General features: G+C 49.8%; 1 protein-coding gene across 1 annotated transcript; it reads right to left on the bottom strand.

Moving 5' to 3' along the window:
* Positions 1-15: 15 nt before the first annotated feature.
* On the bottom strand, positions 16-13,872 carry LOC119849260 (tripartite motif-containing protein 15-like). Its single transcript, XM_043503602.1, has 7 exons — positions 13,688-13,872; positions 12,844-13,072; positions 12,524-12,546; positions 11,829-11,944; positions 10,717-10,776; positions 7,319-7,797; positions 16-168 (listed from the first exon to the last, which is right to left on the bottom strand). Exons 2-7 carry the CDS (start codon positions 13,018-13,020, stop codon positions 16-18), a joined length of 1,008 nt encoding a protein of 335 aa, XP_043359537.1. The 5' UTR covers positions 13,021-13,072; positions 13,688-13,872.
* Between the last annotated feature and the right edge of the window lie 361 nt (positions 13,873-14,233).

The raw sequence follows: 14,233 nt of genomic DNA, 5'->3' as shown, positions 1-14,233 counted from the left end.
ACTCCCGGAGCAGGCTCAGTAGCTGATGCTGACGTCGCTGCTCCGGATCAGCTCCCTGCAATCCCCGGCGGGGGGGGAGAGTTTGTGCAGGGGCAAAGCGTGTCCCGAGGGGGGTAAAGCAGGGGGCGGAGCGGGGCAAAGGGCGGGCTCCGGGACGGGGTGCAGGAGCTGGGGGTCAGAAAGGGGGAGGCGCTGCGGGACAGTGGCACGGGGGGAACCCCCAGGAGGGGCGGGATCAAAGTTCCCACAAATGAGGTGAGGAGCCACCTGCCGTGGTCCCGAAAATAGGGCGTGGGTGGCTTTGTGGCAGCTGAAGAAGTGGGGGGGGGGTTACCCCCAAAAGCTCAGGCCCAACTAAATCTGTTTGTCTTTAAGGTGCCACCGGACTCCTGGTTGTTTTGGGGGCCCTGGCTCATGGGCATCCCGGCGATAGTGTGGCTGTGGGGTCCGGAGCCTTGTCTACACTAGGATCCTACAATGAGGCAGAGAAACCCCCCAGTCTCGGTGCCCTGTCTCACACTGCAGAGCTTACTGGGGAACCCCCGGTGTCCAGGGTCCCGTGCAGCACCCCAGAGAGCCCACAGCAACTCCTCATAGTAAACCCCAAGCGTTCATCACAGGGACATGCGGGTGAGGTCCCTGCAGGTGCTGGGGTGACCCCGCTAAGTGGGGCAGCAAATCCCAGGACTGCCCTCAACCAGGGCAGCTGGGAAATTGAAAAGGAAGGAAGATGAAGAATTCTTTTTAACGCTGCATTGACATATGTAGGAGTTAAAAGGAACTCTAATAACCACAGAGCATATGGAAAAGAGGGGGAAGGAGCTTCCAGGGGTCCTAGATGTGAGGGACCAGGGGGCTGGGCAGATGGGAGTTCTCCACCCTCATAGAGATGACCCAGGAGGAAAGCTGTGTAGATGGGAGTCCTCCAGCATCAGAGAAGAACCAGATTTCAGAGTAGCAGCTGTGTTAGTCTGTATTCGCAAAAAGAAAAGGAGGACTTGTGGCACCTTAGAGACTAACAAATTTATTTGAGCAGAAGCTTTCGTGAGCTACAGCTCACTGCATTGGATGCATTTGGTGGAAAATACAGTGGGGAGATTGATATACACACACAGAGAACATGAAACAATGGGTTTATCATACACACTGTAAGGAGAGTGATCACTTAAGATAAGTCATCACCAGCAGCAGGGGGGGAAGGAGGAAAACCTTTCATGGTGACAAGCAAGGTAGGCTATTTCCAGCAGTTAACAAGAACATCTGAGGAACCGGGGGGGGGGGGGGAGAAATAACATGGAGAAATAGAGAGGAACCAGGGGACTGTGCAGAGTGGAATCCTCCAAGCTCTCAGATCCTCAGCTGACTGTGGCTACAGATAGGGTGACCAGATAGCAAGTGTGAAAAATCCGGACAGGGGCTGGGGGGTAATAGGCCTTTATATAAGAAAAAGCCCCAATTACAGGGACTGTCCCTATAAAATCAGAACATCTGGTCACCCTAGCTGGAGAGGCCAATTTTGTCATTCCTGCTGGCTGTGTTCTGCACTCTTGTAAGGGCTGTAATTTGGGGAAAGAAAAATCTGGTTTTTTCACACACATTGGAAGTTGAAACCCTGGTTCAAAAGTGCACGGAGATGTTCCCGACACCTGCAGAATCATGACTTGGTTTGTTTTGTAGATTCAGACTTGAAGCTCATTCCCTTAGGAGCTGTCTCTCACGCTGTGTATGTATAACACAATACCGTGCACAATAGGACCTCGAGCATGGGTGCAGCCTCTAGCCGCTACGGTATTAAAAATAACCCCGGAATCAGTAGAAATAATTACTGCGTAGACAGACAAGAATGAAACGGGGAAAGTTGTGGTAGGAGGAACAGGCCGTAGATCATCAGAGAGAAACTCCCCAGCCTAGCGATCTCAATTCCCAACCCTGCAAAATTGTACACACCTTTCCTCATACTACTGCTAATGGCCCCATTGATTTTAATGTGCCCGAGCTACAATCAGGCAGATGGTAAGGTTGTGAGGACAGGGGTCTTGAGCAGAAACCCAGCTCAGGGATCAGAGTCTCTCTCTATGTGTGCGAGTATATTTCCTGCTAACAGGTCTGATTCTCCTCTCCCTACAACTTCACACTGGTGTAAACAGAACAAGAGGTTCCAGTGGGATTATGTCTGGTTTACACCAGGGTGAGGGAGAGGTGAATGACCCTGTGAACCCAGTCAGACTCTTCCAGGTTTGTACTGGGCTCAGGGCAGGGGGCACAAAAGCTGAGTGAGTTTTGTCTCTGTGGGAAGTCTGAGGAGCCTATAACGGGGATGAGGTTGTTTGGGTGACCTCACTGTGTATTTCCATCCCAGACCATGTTTGCATTGCTTTTACCTTTCACCTTAGCTCTGGAGTGGGTAGGCATTTAATGCAAAACACAGGACACTGGGAGTGGGAGAAACTAAATTCTACTTTATTATTTCAAAGGCCGAAAAAAGACAGACTCCTTTCCCCAGCCCCAGCCCAGCCCAACGCAGGACTTTTCACCCCCAGTCCAGCACCTGGCCGTGCCCAATGCCTGCATGAACCAGCAACATTTATAAATGGGTAGAGAAGTGCCAAGGAGCCATGAGAGACACTGGGAGCCAGGAACAAAAGCAAACACCCCGAGAGCAGGGATCCCAAAGAGCTCTGGTTGGAGGGATGAGTGTGGGGTGAGTGGGGCAGAGACAGTCTCTGTCGTCCCTACACAGGACACTGTGATAGATGGGGAAGGAGTGACTGGCTGGGCTGTCAGGCTCCTTTGCTCCCTCCGGCCTCAATGATGGCAGTCAGCCTGGGTTCAAGGCTGGCCAGGTCTGCTGACATCCCCGGCTCCCGTCCTGCCTGTGCCCAACCTCGTCATCTCATAATAGGGAGACGCTGCCCCCCCTTCCCACATCATTCTTCTTGGGGTGTTGTTCATGGCCCTTTGGAGCTCAGGGGCAGCTTCACATGACACTCACAGGCCAATTCCTGTCTGTCTCTGGCTCTGATGCAGGGAGTTCACAGTTCTCAGCCTCAGCGGCCTGGCTCTGATAGCAAATGCAGGAGTTTCCCAGCTCTGTTCCCCCATCTCCCGCCCTCTCCCTCTCCTGATGGTATCTCACATCACTGCAGGGATCATTCAGGCAGTAACCTCCTTCCCCGTTTCAGTCTTGGCTTCTGAGTCTCACCCTGAGAGTTTGTGCTGAGAGATATTGATCATTGTCATTGTTCAAATACCACAAAAAATCTCATGACAAAGGGGTGGCCAGTGAGTGCCCGAGCAGCGCGTGTGTAAGCTGCCTCCTGACCCCCTCCACCTCGGGTGGGAGGTGAACTCTGCAGTGGCACCTCTGGGTCTGCAGTGTCGAAGGACAGCAACTGTGAGTGGGGTGCAGAAAAGGGACTGGCATGTTAAAGGGACCTTTGGGTTGCTGGACTTAAGAACCTGAGGCGAAAAGGGCACTGCCCAACTTACTTGGGGGTCGGTCTTTTGCTCATGGTTTATGTTTATAAATCCTGTTTACGGTGTTTCCCCAAATTAATGCTGCATTATTTCCCTCCTTTTTATTAAATGTTTTTTTTTTTTGCTACATTCAGATTCTGTGCTTGCGAGAGGGGAAGTATGGCCTCTTAGAGGCACCCAGGATGTGTGTGTAATTGTCCCAGGTCGCTGGATGGGGGCTCAATACGGTTTTGTGCTTTGTTGTTGAAAAGGGATCCCTAGATACTGAACCTGTCCCTTGTTGCTGCAAACTCTGACTGCAGAAGGGTTACAATTGTAAAAGCTTCTCAGAAGAACCAGTCTTCAGGGTGTGATCAGATCTCATTGGTTTTGTTGAGATAGTTACACTTCAAGTCACTGTTTCAGATTATCAAGTTGCACAGCTCATTCTGGCTATAAAATAACAGCAGCATTTTCTCGTCGCTTTTCCTTACACTTTTTAAAGGAAATCTGGTTTTGTACCAAATGGATCAATGTGCTCTCCTCGTGCAGCATGTGCCAAGTTAGGCAGTGAAGGTAACAACAGTAGCTGGAAAGTGGCAACAATTTCTACGCCTGTCATGAGGGGAAGTGTGAGTCCTCTCTTAAAGAAACAGCAACGGGGTAGCTGGAAGTGTCTGTACCAACAGACTCGAGCTTTCAGGTGTCTCAAGTTATCTGAATCCAGCAATGATTTTGAAGAGCCACTTCTTCCTGTTTTTTTTTTTTTTTTGCAGGCTATAATAAATTGAATGGTGACAACACCAACCAACCAACCCACCCACCCAACCAATCCACCCACAACTCACTCAACGAACCAACCAATCCACCAACAAAACCCCAACTCACCAACCAACCCATTCAACCCAACCAATCCACCCACCAACCAACCAATCCACCCACAACCCACCAACCAACCCACCCACCCAACCCAACCAACCAATCCACCAACCAACCCACCCACTCACCAACCTACCCATTCAACTCAACCAATCCACCCATCCACCCACCCAACAACCAGCCCATCCACCCACCCACTCACCAACCAACCAACCCACCCACCAAACAACCCATCAATCCACCTAAACAATCCATTCACCAACCAACCCATTGAATCCAACCAGATTGTTGAATGCAATCTGGTGAGTAAGGGTGAAAGGATTGTAACAGGGCAGGGAGGGTGATAAAATTTGACAGGCTCGGGCTTGTTTCTGTGGAGCAGATTGGGATCTGAGTGCAGGAGAGGCACAGACAGCTCTCCAGTACTGCTCTCCATAGTTCAAGTTTTGCTTTAGCACAAAGAACGCGTTTGATTTGGTGTGACAGTGGTCGTGTGCTCTATTCCCTGTGTGCCAGGCACTATCTCCAGAGGCAGAAGGCGAGTGCTGTGGGGGTCTTGGGGCATCGCTCAAAGAGGCCGCTGTGTTGCCATGTACATTAACTCTGTGTTTCCTGGTGTTCCAAAATTTTAGTTTTGATGAACTCGACATTCTGGAGCTGTCACTGGGGAACCTGAACGCTCCTTTAACAACATTGTGGGGTTTCTTTGTTCTCTGGGGTTTTGCTTGTTTGATTTTGGTTGGTTGGGATTTTTTATTTGTTTGTTTGTTTGCTATTTAATTTTCTAATATTTTGAATGGAAAGAGGCTTGTTGTAAGAGTTAACGATCATTTAAGCAGTTGTATTTAACACCTACGTGTTGCAGCTGATACAAGACTGAGATAAGGAAATAATAAAAAGACCTAGGGAGAATTTGGGAATTTTAAAACCGGCCCCCCTCCGTCTCCAGCCTCCCAGTTTCCTCTGCCACCCACCCCATATCACCCCTCACAGTTCTCCAAATGAAAATAAATAGTTATAAAGAAACACTGGCAGAGGTGGATGTCACCCACTTGTTTGCAGTTCATTCTCCGATTTGTGTCCAGGGTGGGTTTCAAACTTCATCGTTGGTAGAATCTATGAATTTTATGAAATGCTGTTGTCTTTGTTTCGGTTTGTTGTCGTTCTGTTTTGTGTTTTGGAGCCAGCTGTATCTTGGGAACATCAAGATCAAATGATCCTACATTTGAATCACTAACCCTACCCTGCACTCCCACAAGGCATAGTAAATGTCAACACAATCCAGGTAAGCACACCATTGTAGAACACGTAGAGAAATCATCATTTTAACAGGAGGGAAAGGGCTTCTCTACACAGCCGCTGCAGAATATCAGAGAGATGTGAAGTGGCTCAGTCACCTCATTGGATGAATACAGCCTGAAACATTAGCTCTACTGTGTGTGAAGCAGCCAGGTTTGTTGGTTGGTTGGTTGCTTGCTTGCTTGGGGTTGTTTTTTTAAAGTAAATTAAGAACATTCTGGCAGGGATCCCTTCTAGAACCAATATTTATCAGCAACCTGGCAGGAACTATACAATCATTGCTCATAAAATGTGCAGCTGATACACAGCTTGGTGGGGTGGTAAATAACGCTGAGGCCAGGCCAGTCCTACACAGGGACCCGGATCACTGGGTAAGCTGGGCCCATTCAGACCAAAGGTGCGTTCACACAGCCAAATGCAAAGTTAGATCTCTGGGAACAAGGAACGTAGGCCAGACCTACTGACCGCAGGGAGCTCCGTGTCTCCCTTGCATTCCTTGGGTGATGCTTGGGTTCTTCCCTGAAACAGGCTTTCCCAGCACCGAGGTGGGTCCTGAGAGTTTGGGAAGCAGCCTCGTGAAGCCACAATAAGAAATTTGACTACAGCGGGAGACGGGCGGTAACTGTTGCGGCTACAGCTAATTAAAATGAACTAGGCACAGGCTATATGTTAGCTTTCGCCCCCTTGCCTTTTCTGGACAGCTGGATGCTGTTAGCAGAGAGGGGATGTTAAAGGGAAGGACCTCATTGCTGCATGGTTGGGTTTTTTTCTGCTGAATGTGTCCCTTGTGATCTGTAGCCGTCACTCAACCCCATTTATCCGGCTGCTGTTTCCTGGATCTCGGCACAACACCCTGGGCGCTGCCTCTTCCCTCTCCGAGCAGCCCCCGATGGACAGACCCCTGGACCCACATGGTGGCTCCTGCAGGTTTGGGGCCGTGGTCCCTGGATCCTGTACAGCAACCAGTGCTCTCAGCTCCTGCTGGCTATATCTGGTCCCATCCAACCTTTTACAAGATTGAAGCATTGTGGCCATTCGCTGGGGGCAGATTTCAATAAATGGACTGAAAGGAGCTCTGACGAGAAACAGTTTTTAATCCGTGGAGCTGCATACATTTAAGCAGATGCACCAGTTCAACTAAATCCAGTTTTGACACCTATTTACTTAAACCTATTTACTTAAATTATCCCCCAACACACACAAATCCTTCCCAGAATCATAGACTATCAGGGTTGGAAGGGACCTCAGGAGGTCATCTAGTCCAACCCCCTGCACAAAGCAAGACCAATCCCCAACTAAATCATCCCAGCCAGGGCTTTGTCAAGCCTGACCTTAACCTCTAAGGAAGGAGATTCCACCACCTCCCTAGGTAACCCATTCCAGAGCTTCACCACCCTCCTAGTGAAATAGTGTTTCCTAATATCCATCCTAGACCTCCCCCACTGCAACTTGAGACTATTGCTCCTTGTTCTGTCATCTGCTACCACTGAGAACAGCATCCTTCCCTGGTAGGCTGGAGGTCACCCCCCCACCCCCTGGGTCTCCCTCTCCCAAGCAGCCTGCTGGTGCAGGACTCCAGCTTCTCCCCACCGCAAATCCCAAATAATCAGTTCTGTGTCCCTGCCAGCTGCCACCCCCACACCGCATCTCAGGGACACAGTCTGACCCCTCTGCTCGATCTCACTAAGAGCCAGGGGCGGATTCTCTCCCCAGAGACAGAAGCCAGAGGGAAAGTGAAGATCGGGGCCTCAGTAGCAGAATCGAAAAATGTCACCTGGACCCGTTCACAGTCCAGACAAACCCGGATCCTGCTGGGGACCCGGTTCAGGGGGGTCACAGGGGAGGTGAAAGCCCGGAACTGATGCCCCCACAGCTCCACAGCCCAGATCCCCTCCTTGGGGTTAAGGTTGATCCATCCCTTCCTCCTCACAGACTCTCTGGCCACCCCCACTGCCCAGCGTCCCTCATCCCCCACCTCCATCTCCACCTCCCAGCAATGTCGCCCGCAGGTGAATCCCTCACAGCCCAGCACGCAGTGACGTCGGTCGAATCTCTCAGGGTTTTCGGGCAGAGCCTGCTTTCTGTGTTCCCATGTCACACTTTTCCGATCCCCAGAGAGGACGAGTTCGGGATGGGCCGTGTCTGGATCCAGAGTCACATTCACTGCGGGGGAGAGAGAATCAGAGCATTAGGGGAAGAACTCAGCCCTGGGGGAGGCTGAGACCATTCCTTACACTCCCCGGCTGCCCCATTCTGGCTGGGACAGTCCTGGATCCTGGATGGCTGCCTCTGCTCAGTCTCAGGTTCCCCGGTCAGAGATGTCCAGACAGCATTTTGGGCTGTATAAGTAGGGGCATTGCCAGCAGATCGAGGACGTGATCATTGCCCTCTATTCGGCACTGGTGAGGCCTCATCTGGAGTACTGTGTCCAGTTTTGGGCCCCACACTACAAGAAGAATGTGGAAAAATTGGAAAGAGTCCAGCGGAGGGCAACGAAAATGATTAGGGGGCTGGAGCACATGACTTATGAGGAGAGGCTGAGGGAACTGGGATTGTTTAGTCTGCGGAAGAGAAGAATGAGGGGGGATTTGATAGCTGCTTTCAACTATCTGAAAGGGGGTTCCAAAGAGGATGGATCTAGACTGTTCTCAGTGGTAGCAGATGACAGAACGAGGAGTAATGGTCTCAAGTTGCTGTGGGGGAGGTTTAGGTTGGATATTAGGAAAAACTTTTTCACTTGGAAGGGGGTGCAACACTGGAATACGTTACCAAGGGAGGTGGTGGAATCTCCTTCCTTAGAGGTTAAGGTCAGGCTTGACAAAGCCCTGGCTGGGATGATTTATTTGCGGATTGGCCCTGCTTTTAGATGACCTCCTGAGGTCCCTTCCAACCCTGATCATCTATGATTCTATGTCACTGCAGTTTCTCAACCTGGGTAATGGGACCCACTTCTGTGCCTTCTACTGTCGCTATAGAGGTTTCCAACAGCTCCCTGTTTCCCTTCAGGAGCTGCTCCATTCCCAAGGAAGACATCAAAAACGTTTAATTAGGAGGGTCCAGAGGAGGCAGGTACCAACTTTGAACAACGAAATGGAAGCTTTCTCGCCCAAATGCATCCAACGCTCCCAGGCCAGGGATCAGAAATGAAGATGCAGCCCTGGGGCAGAGCCAATGATTTAAGGTCAGTGTGTACATCGTAGGAGAGGACATTGGGTGGGTGTGATGGAGTGGGAATTTTCTGTAATATTTTGTATGAATGCAGCATGGGCCTCAGTTTCCCCCATATACTGCATGATTAATGAGGAGGTGGGAAAAGGTTGTTTACCCTCTGCAAAGAGTCAGAAATCCAGGTGAGACAGATGCCTGACTGCCTGGAGCCTGGGCCCATGTCCCTGGTGAGTCCCACAAGACAATGGCCACTCCAATTATGCAGGTTTCAGAGTAGCAGCCGTGTTAGTCTGTATTCGCAAAAAGAAAAGGAGTACTTGTGGCACCTTAGAGACTAACAAATTTATTAGAGCATAAGCTTTCGTGAGCTACAGCTCACTTCATCGGATGCATTTGGTGGGGAAAAAAACCTTAGTCTCTAAGGTGCCACAAGTACTCCTTTTCTTTTTGCGAATACAGACTAACACAGCTGCTACTCTGAAACCTCTCCTTACAGTGTGTATGATAAAACCCATTGTTTCATGTTCTCTGTGTGTGTATATAAATCTCCCCACTGTATTTTCCACCGAATGCATCCGATGAAGTGAGCTGTAGCTCCCGAAAGCTTATGCTCAAATAAATTTGTTAGTCTCTAAGGTGCCACAAGTACTCCTTTTCTTTTTCCAATTATGCAGTCATTTGGCACCTAGCAACCAACGACCATGGATGGCTCAAACTCTGCAAGAAGCCAGCCAACTTACTAAGTTCTAAGACTCCATTTCTGTTCTGTCCCCGGCAAAAGCATCCCACAGACAGAGAGAGGGGGGCTTTGTTTCTCCCCCCCTCCAGCTTGGAAAGTATCTTGTCTCCTCATTGGTCATTTGGGTCAGGTGCCAGCAAGGTTATCCTAGCTTTTTAACCCTTTACAGGTGAAAGGGTTTTTCCTCTGGTCAGGAGGGATTTAAAGATGTTTACCCTTCTCTTTATATTTATGACAAGGGGCCAGGTGGTGGTTGTGAGGGGTGGGTTGCTGACAGCTGGGGACACGCTCTCCTGAACTGGGGCTAGAGAGGGGTCAGAGGGCTGTAGACTCAGGGTTCACCAAGGCTGGCTGAGAGTCACTGCAGATGCTGAAGTTGGGGGTGCGTTGCTCCCTTTGGGTGTCCAAGTCTCTCTTGGCTATACAACTCAAGCGGATCCACTGGAGGGAGCTCACAGCATGAAGCGGGGGGAGGGGGGGGGGCTGACAGCTCTGAGGTGAGGTCCCAGAGGGAGGTGAAGCCAAGTGGCTTCCCCTCGTGAAAGAGTGTGACTCTCAGAGGGTCTGGCTAAGGGGTTCCCCCAGGTGCTGTTCCACAGCTGTCCAAGAGCACTGGACCCATGGCTCCGTGACCATGGGGTAAGCCCTTCCCCAGCCCAGAGAGAAGAGAGGACAGAAACTGGCAGCATTAGAGAGACACCATCTACCCACACCACAAAGCAGCAAGCAAACCCAACGGGAGAGCCCAGCCTAGCCCAGCCCAAAGGAAAGTTGGGATGTTGGAGAAGAGTCTTGGGAGAAAGGGGAAGGATGTGACAGCCCTGAGGAGAGAGATCTCTCAGCTGCCAACCCTGAATGTAATATTAGAAAGGCCTGTCAATGTCTATACAAATGACCAGAAAGAAAAGGAGTACTTGTGGCACCTTAGAGACTAACAAATTTATTAGAGCATAAGCTTTCGTGAGCTACAGCTCACTTCATCCATGCATCCGATGACGTGAGCTGTAGCTCACGAAAGCTTATGCTCAAATACATTTGTTAGTCTCTAAGGTGCCACAAGTCCTCCTTCTCTTTTTGCGGATACAGACTAACACGACTGCTACTCTGAAGTTTGTGAAAATCTTTTCAAGGGATTTTTCTCTTCTTTTAAAGATAATCTCCGTGTGAAATCTCACCTGGTGTGTATGACTCTAGGGATTCCCCTCCTTTTCTCTCCAATTCAGAGGGCAGTGAGTCTGGAGAGGGAAAGGGAAAAAGAGATGAGGTTTCAGGTGTCATGTTTACAGAGACATCCCCACTCTTAGCTGACAGAACTATGTTTTAATTACGTGAGAGAAAACGTTGGCGAGGGACAGAGCCACGCCCAGGTCTTTCATCAAAGAATCTGAAACTTTCTATTTTTGCTTTCATTCAGGCATCTTGCATCCACAGAAACGTCCATTAACCCTCCCGGCCCCCCCCGAGCAGAATGACGTGGGAGACGGATTTCCCCGGGGTCCCTCTTCCTCCAGACCCCAGACGGTTACTCTCATTTTCCGTGTGCAGGTTTTCATGACCTAGACCCAGGTCCTGGCAAGAGTTTAGCATGAATGGAACTTTACACCCTTTGGCTCCTTTGACATTAATGGGCTGTGGAGACTTTGCAGGATCAGGGCCCTGAATGGCGAAGCTTTACCCTGGCTATGCCCCTCTATCCCTGCCCTACCCTCTTCCTCCTCCACCCTGCCTTCAACAACTCCACTCCCTGCCCACCCAGGAGCACCTCTTGAGCCTGCAGCTGATGGGGAGGAGGCACAAAAGGCTCCTGTGTTGCAGGGTTTGCACCTTTGGCCCACCCGAGCTGCCACAGGGGCCGGCGCACAAGGACGGGCTGGGTCCACATTTCAAAAGTGGCCTGTAATTTAGGGTCTAAATTTTGGCTGCCAAACTTCAGGCCCCTGGGGCCTGGTTCTCAGTGGTGCTGCATATCCCACTGCCTCAAGCTGCCATGGTGGATGATACACAGCTCTGCCGCACGCGTCCTGCAGTTCAGTATTTGGGAGAGAGAAACCGAGGCACCCACAGTTTGCTATGTTTTTACCTTAACAATTTTACCAAAGCTCACAGAGTGAATCACCGTGAGACATCCTGGTGCCTGGGCTCTTGCTCCATCTGCTCAGTTTCTCCACTTTCTGCTTTTTATTAAATTGGTACCCACTGTAATTATGAGGTAAATGGCCAGAGCTCATCTCCTCCCATGGTCTCAGAGACACACCCTCATTTCCCCTCCTAGATTCCCTCTTGGTACCTTTGAACTTCCTCAGAGTCTCCGTTAGAGCAAAAATTTTCTGGGAGAAGTCGCTGAGTATCTCTGCCAGCTCTGGAGAAATCTCCGCTGGCTGCTGGAACTTCCCCATCTCACATCTGGAGAGAGAATTTCACATGATTATATTTCGTTTACTGACTCATTATAATTCCTTGCTGGTGGAAGCTGCTGCTTTATGGAGCCTGGAGTTAGAAATCCTCTCCTCCCAGCCTCTGAGCAGATGCAGCACGGGCCAGGGCTTTGCAATCTTTCCCCATAGGCAGTGGCCCCATTAATATCCTTCCCATCTGAGAATGAAAGAGGTCCATCTTTCCTATGGACTAGAGAATTCCAGAGTCTTGTTCAGATGGGTGAGTGCCTGAGGATTAAGTTCATCAGAGAGATTTGCATCCAACGTGTGACCCTGCCCCACACCTTTTGCTGTAGAACCTTGGGGAGATGTGGTGCTCAGATGGTCCCCAAGCCCTCTCCCAGCATTGTGAAGCACAAGGGGGAGGAAGTGAGAGCCACGTACCTGCTCAAAAAGAAAAGGAGTACTTGTGGCACCTTAGAGACTAACAAATTTATTAGAGCATAAGCTTTCTGGAGCTACAGCTCACTTCATCGGATGCATAAGGTGCCACAAGTACTCCTTTTCTTTTTGCAAATACAGACTAACACGGCTGCTACTCTGGTACCTGCTCAAGGTGCTTCTGACATCCTAGAGGGGAGAGAGAGAAAAACAATCTCAGTCCCTCATGCCACACACTGGGGTCTAGGGAAAGGGATTTTGCAGCTAATGGAGAAAGAGGCACTTCCCTGGCCCCAGGGTCATGCATTGGCTGAATTAATGTCATCTCAAACATGAATGAGTCTGTAACTCTTCCAAGGGCAAAAATAATTCACAGGGCAGCAATGCACACACTGACTTACACTGTGATCTCTGACTGCTGGACCCCAGTGCCCATATTGTCTTGTCCCTGTGCGGGGATCTGGGATGTATTTAACTCAGTCTCACCTGCGGGAATTCACTCGCTGGCTTCTGATACTTCCCCTCCAGCTCACTGATCAGGTCACTGAGATGGGAAATCTCCTCGGAGAGTTGAGTGACGTGGTCTTTCTGTATCTTCATAATCTCCTCGTCCAGCTTGTCCAGCTGGGCCAGAAAGAGTCGCTCTTTTTCCTCTAGAAACATCTTCAGTTGCTGAAACTCAGACACAATCTTCTGCCTCTCGTTTTCTGTCTATCTGTTTTTTTAAAAAAGAGGTGGGGAAGGGACATATAGAGAAAGTCTAGGGTCTTTCATAAGTGCTGAGCGTGCAGGAGAGAGAATTGCCTTACATCTGACACTTGACTACACACTGTAGGGAATGGATTTCATAATACCTTCCTCTTTGTTCCGAATATCTCTTTGTGGGATGTGTGCAGGTCTGACAGGGGCAAGGCACTGTGTCATCAGAGACCTACCTCAGTCCTGATCCAGAGCAGCAGGAGGCAGAGATGCCAGAGGAGAAAAAAGAATGAAGCAATTATTAAACAGTACAAGAAATTCCTGTGGGCTCCGCTGACGGCACTTACTGTGATATAGTCCAGTCAGCTTGGGAGGAGAGTTGGGAAAGCCACAAAGGCTAGAAATGAACTCAATCATTGGAATGGGAGCTTAGCTTCTGTAGAATATGAGGTAGGCCTGATCCTGGGAGAGGACTTCTCAGGCCCCCTGTATGTGTGTGGGTGCACACATGAATCTAATCCCTGGTCATTGCACACAACCAGTCCTCATTCCCCAAGGCCACAGAGGAATCTGCCTACAAAGAGACCTCCCTTCCCCAGCTTCTTGCAGGTTAATAACAATGGGGACCTACCAGATACTGCAGGCTTGTCCCCTCTCCAGTCACTTTAAATCCTTCAGCTTTTCCTTTTCTTCCCTCAGAGTCTCCAAAGAGGCCTGGATCTTTTCCTGGTGAAACAGAAATGCTCTGGTTGTTTAGTTGTGTGTCGTGGGTGTTTTCCCACCCAAGACTCTGTAGATGATTGTCAGCCCTTTCTGACATCAGGGATACCAAGGAAATAAATCTTCATGAATAGAGACTGGGAGTGTTTTATATTCAGGCAGTTTAGAATTATTTGTCCTTTTCCCCCACTGAGTTAAACCAGTGGAGAAAGCTGGAGTCACATGGTGGTGAATCAATAACCCAGTTGTTTAGAAGGTTTAACTAACAAAGTGATACAAACCCCAGAAGCCACCGGGGTTAGAAATACCATCTGGGATGCTCAAAGGAGCCCAGCTCCCATTGAATTTCAGCCCTGAACCCCGGGGGACTGGACTGGTTGGACAGAACTCGTCTAAGCACTTGGGTGGGTGATTTGTGTTAAGAATGGTTGCTCTATGCAATCCCAAACCCTTTCGT

Source organism: Dermochelys coriacea, chromosome 28 (genome assembly GCF_009764565.3).
Source record: "Dermochelys coriacea isolate rDerCor1 chromosome 28, rDerCor1.pri.v4, whole genome shotgun sequence".
NCBI lineage: Eukaryota > Metazoa > Chordata > Testudines > Dermochelyidae > Dermochelys > Dermochelys coriacea.
The sequence above is the reverse complement of the archived record's forward strand: the minus strand, read 5'-3'. Positions and strand labels throughout refer to the sequence as shown.

Coding starts and splice junctions, on each gene's coding strand:
- LOC119849260 (XM_043503602.1), bottom strand. CDS start 13,020: ATGTTTCTAGAGGAAAAAGAGCGACTCTTTCTGGCCCAGCTGGACAAG. Junction 12,547..12,843: donor CAGCGAGTGAATTCCCGCAG/GTGAGACTGAGT, acceptor TCTCCCCTCTAG/GATGTCAGAAGCACCTTGAG. Junction 10,777..11,828: donor GACTCTGAGGAAGTTCAAAG/GTACCAAGAGGG, acceptor TTCCCTCTCCAG/ACTCACTGCCCTCTGAATTG.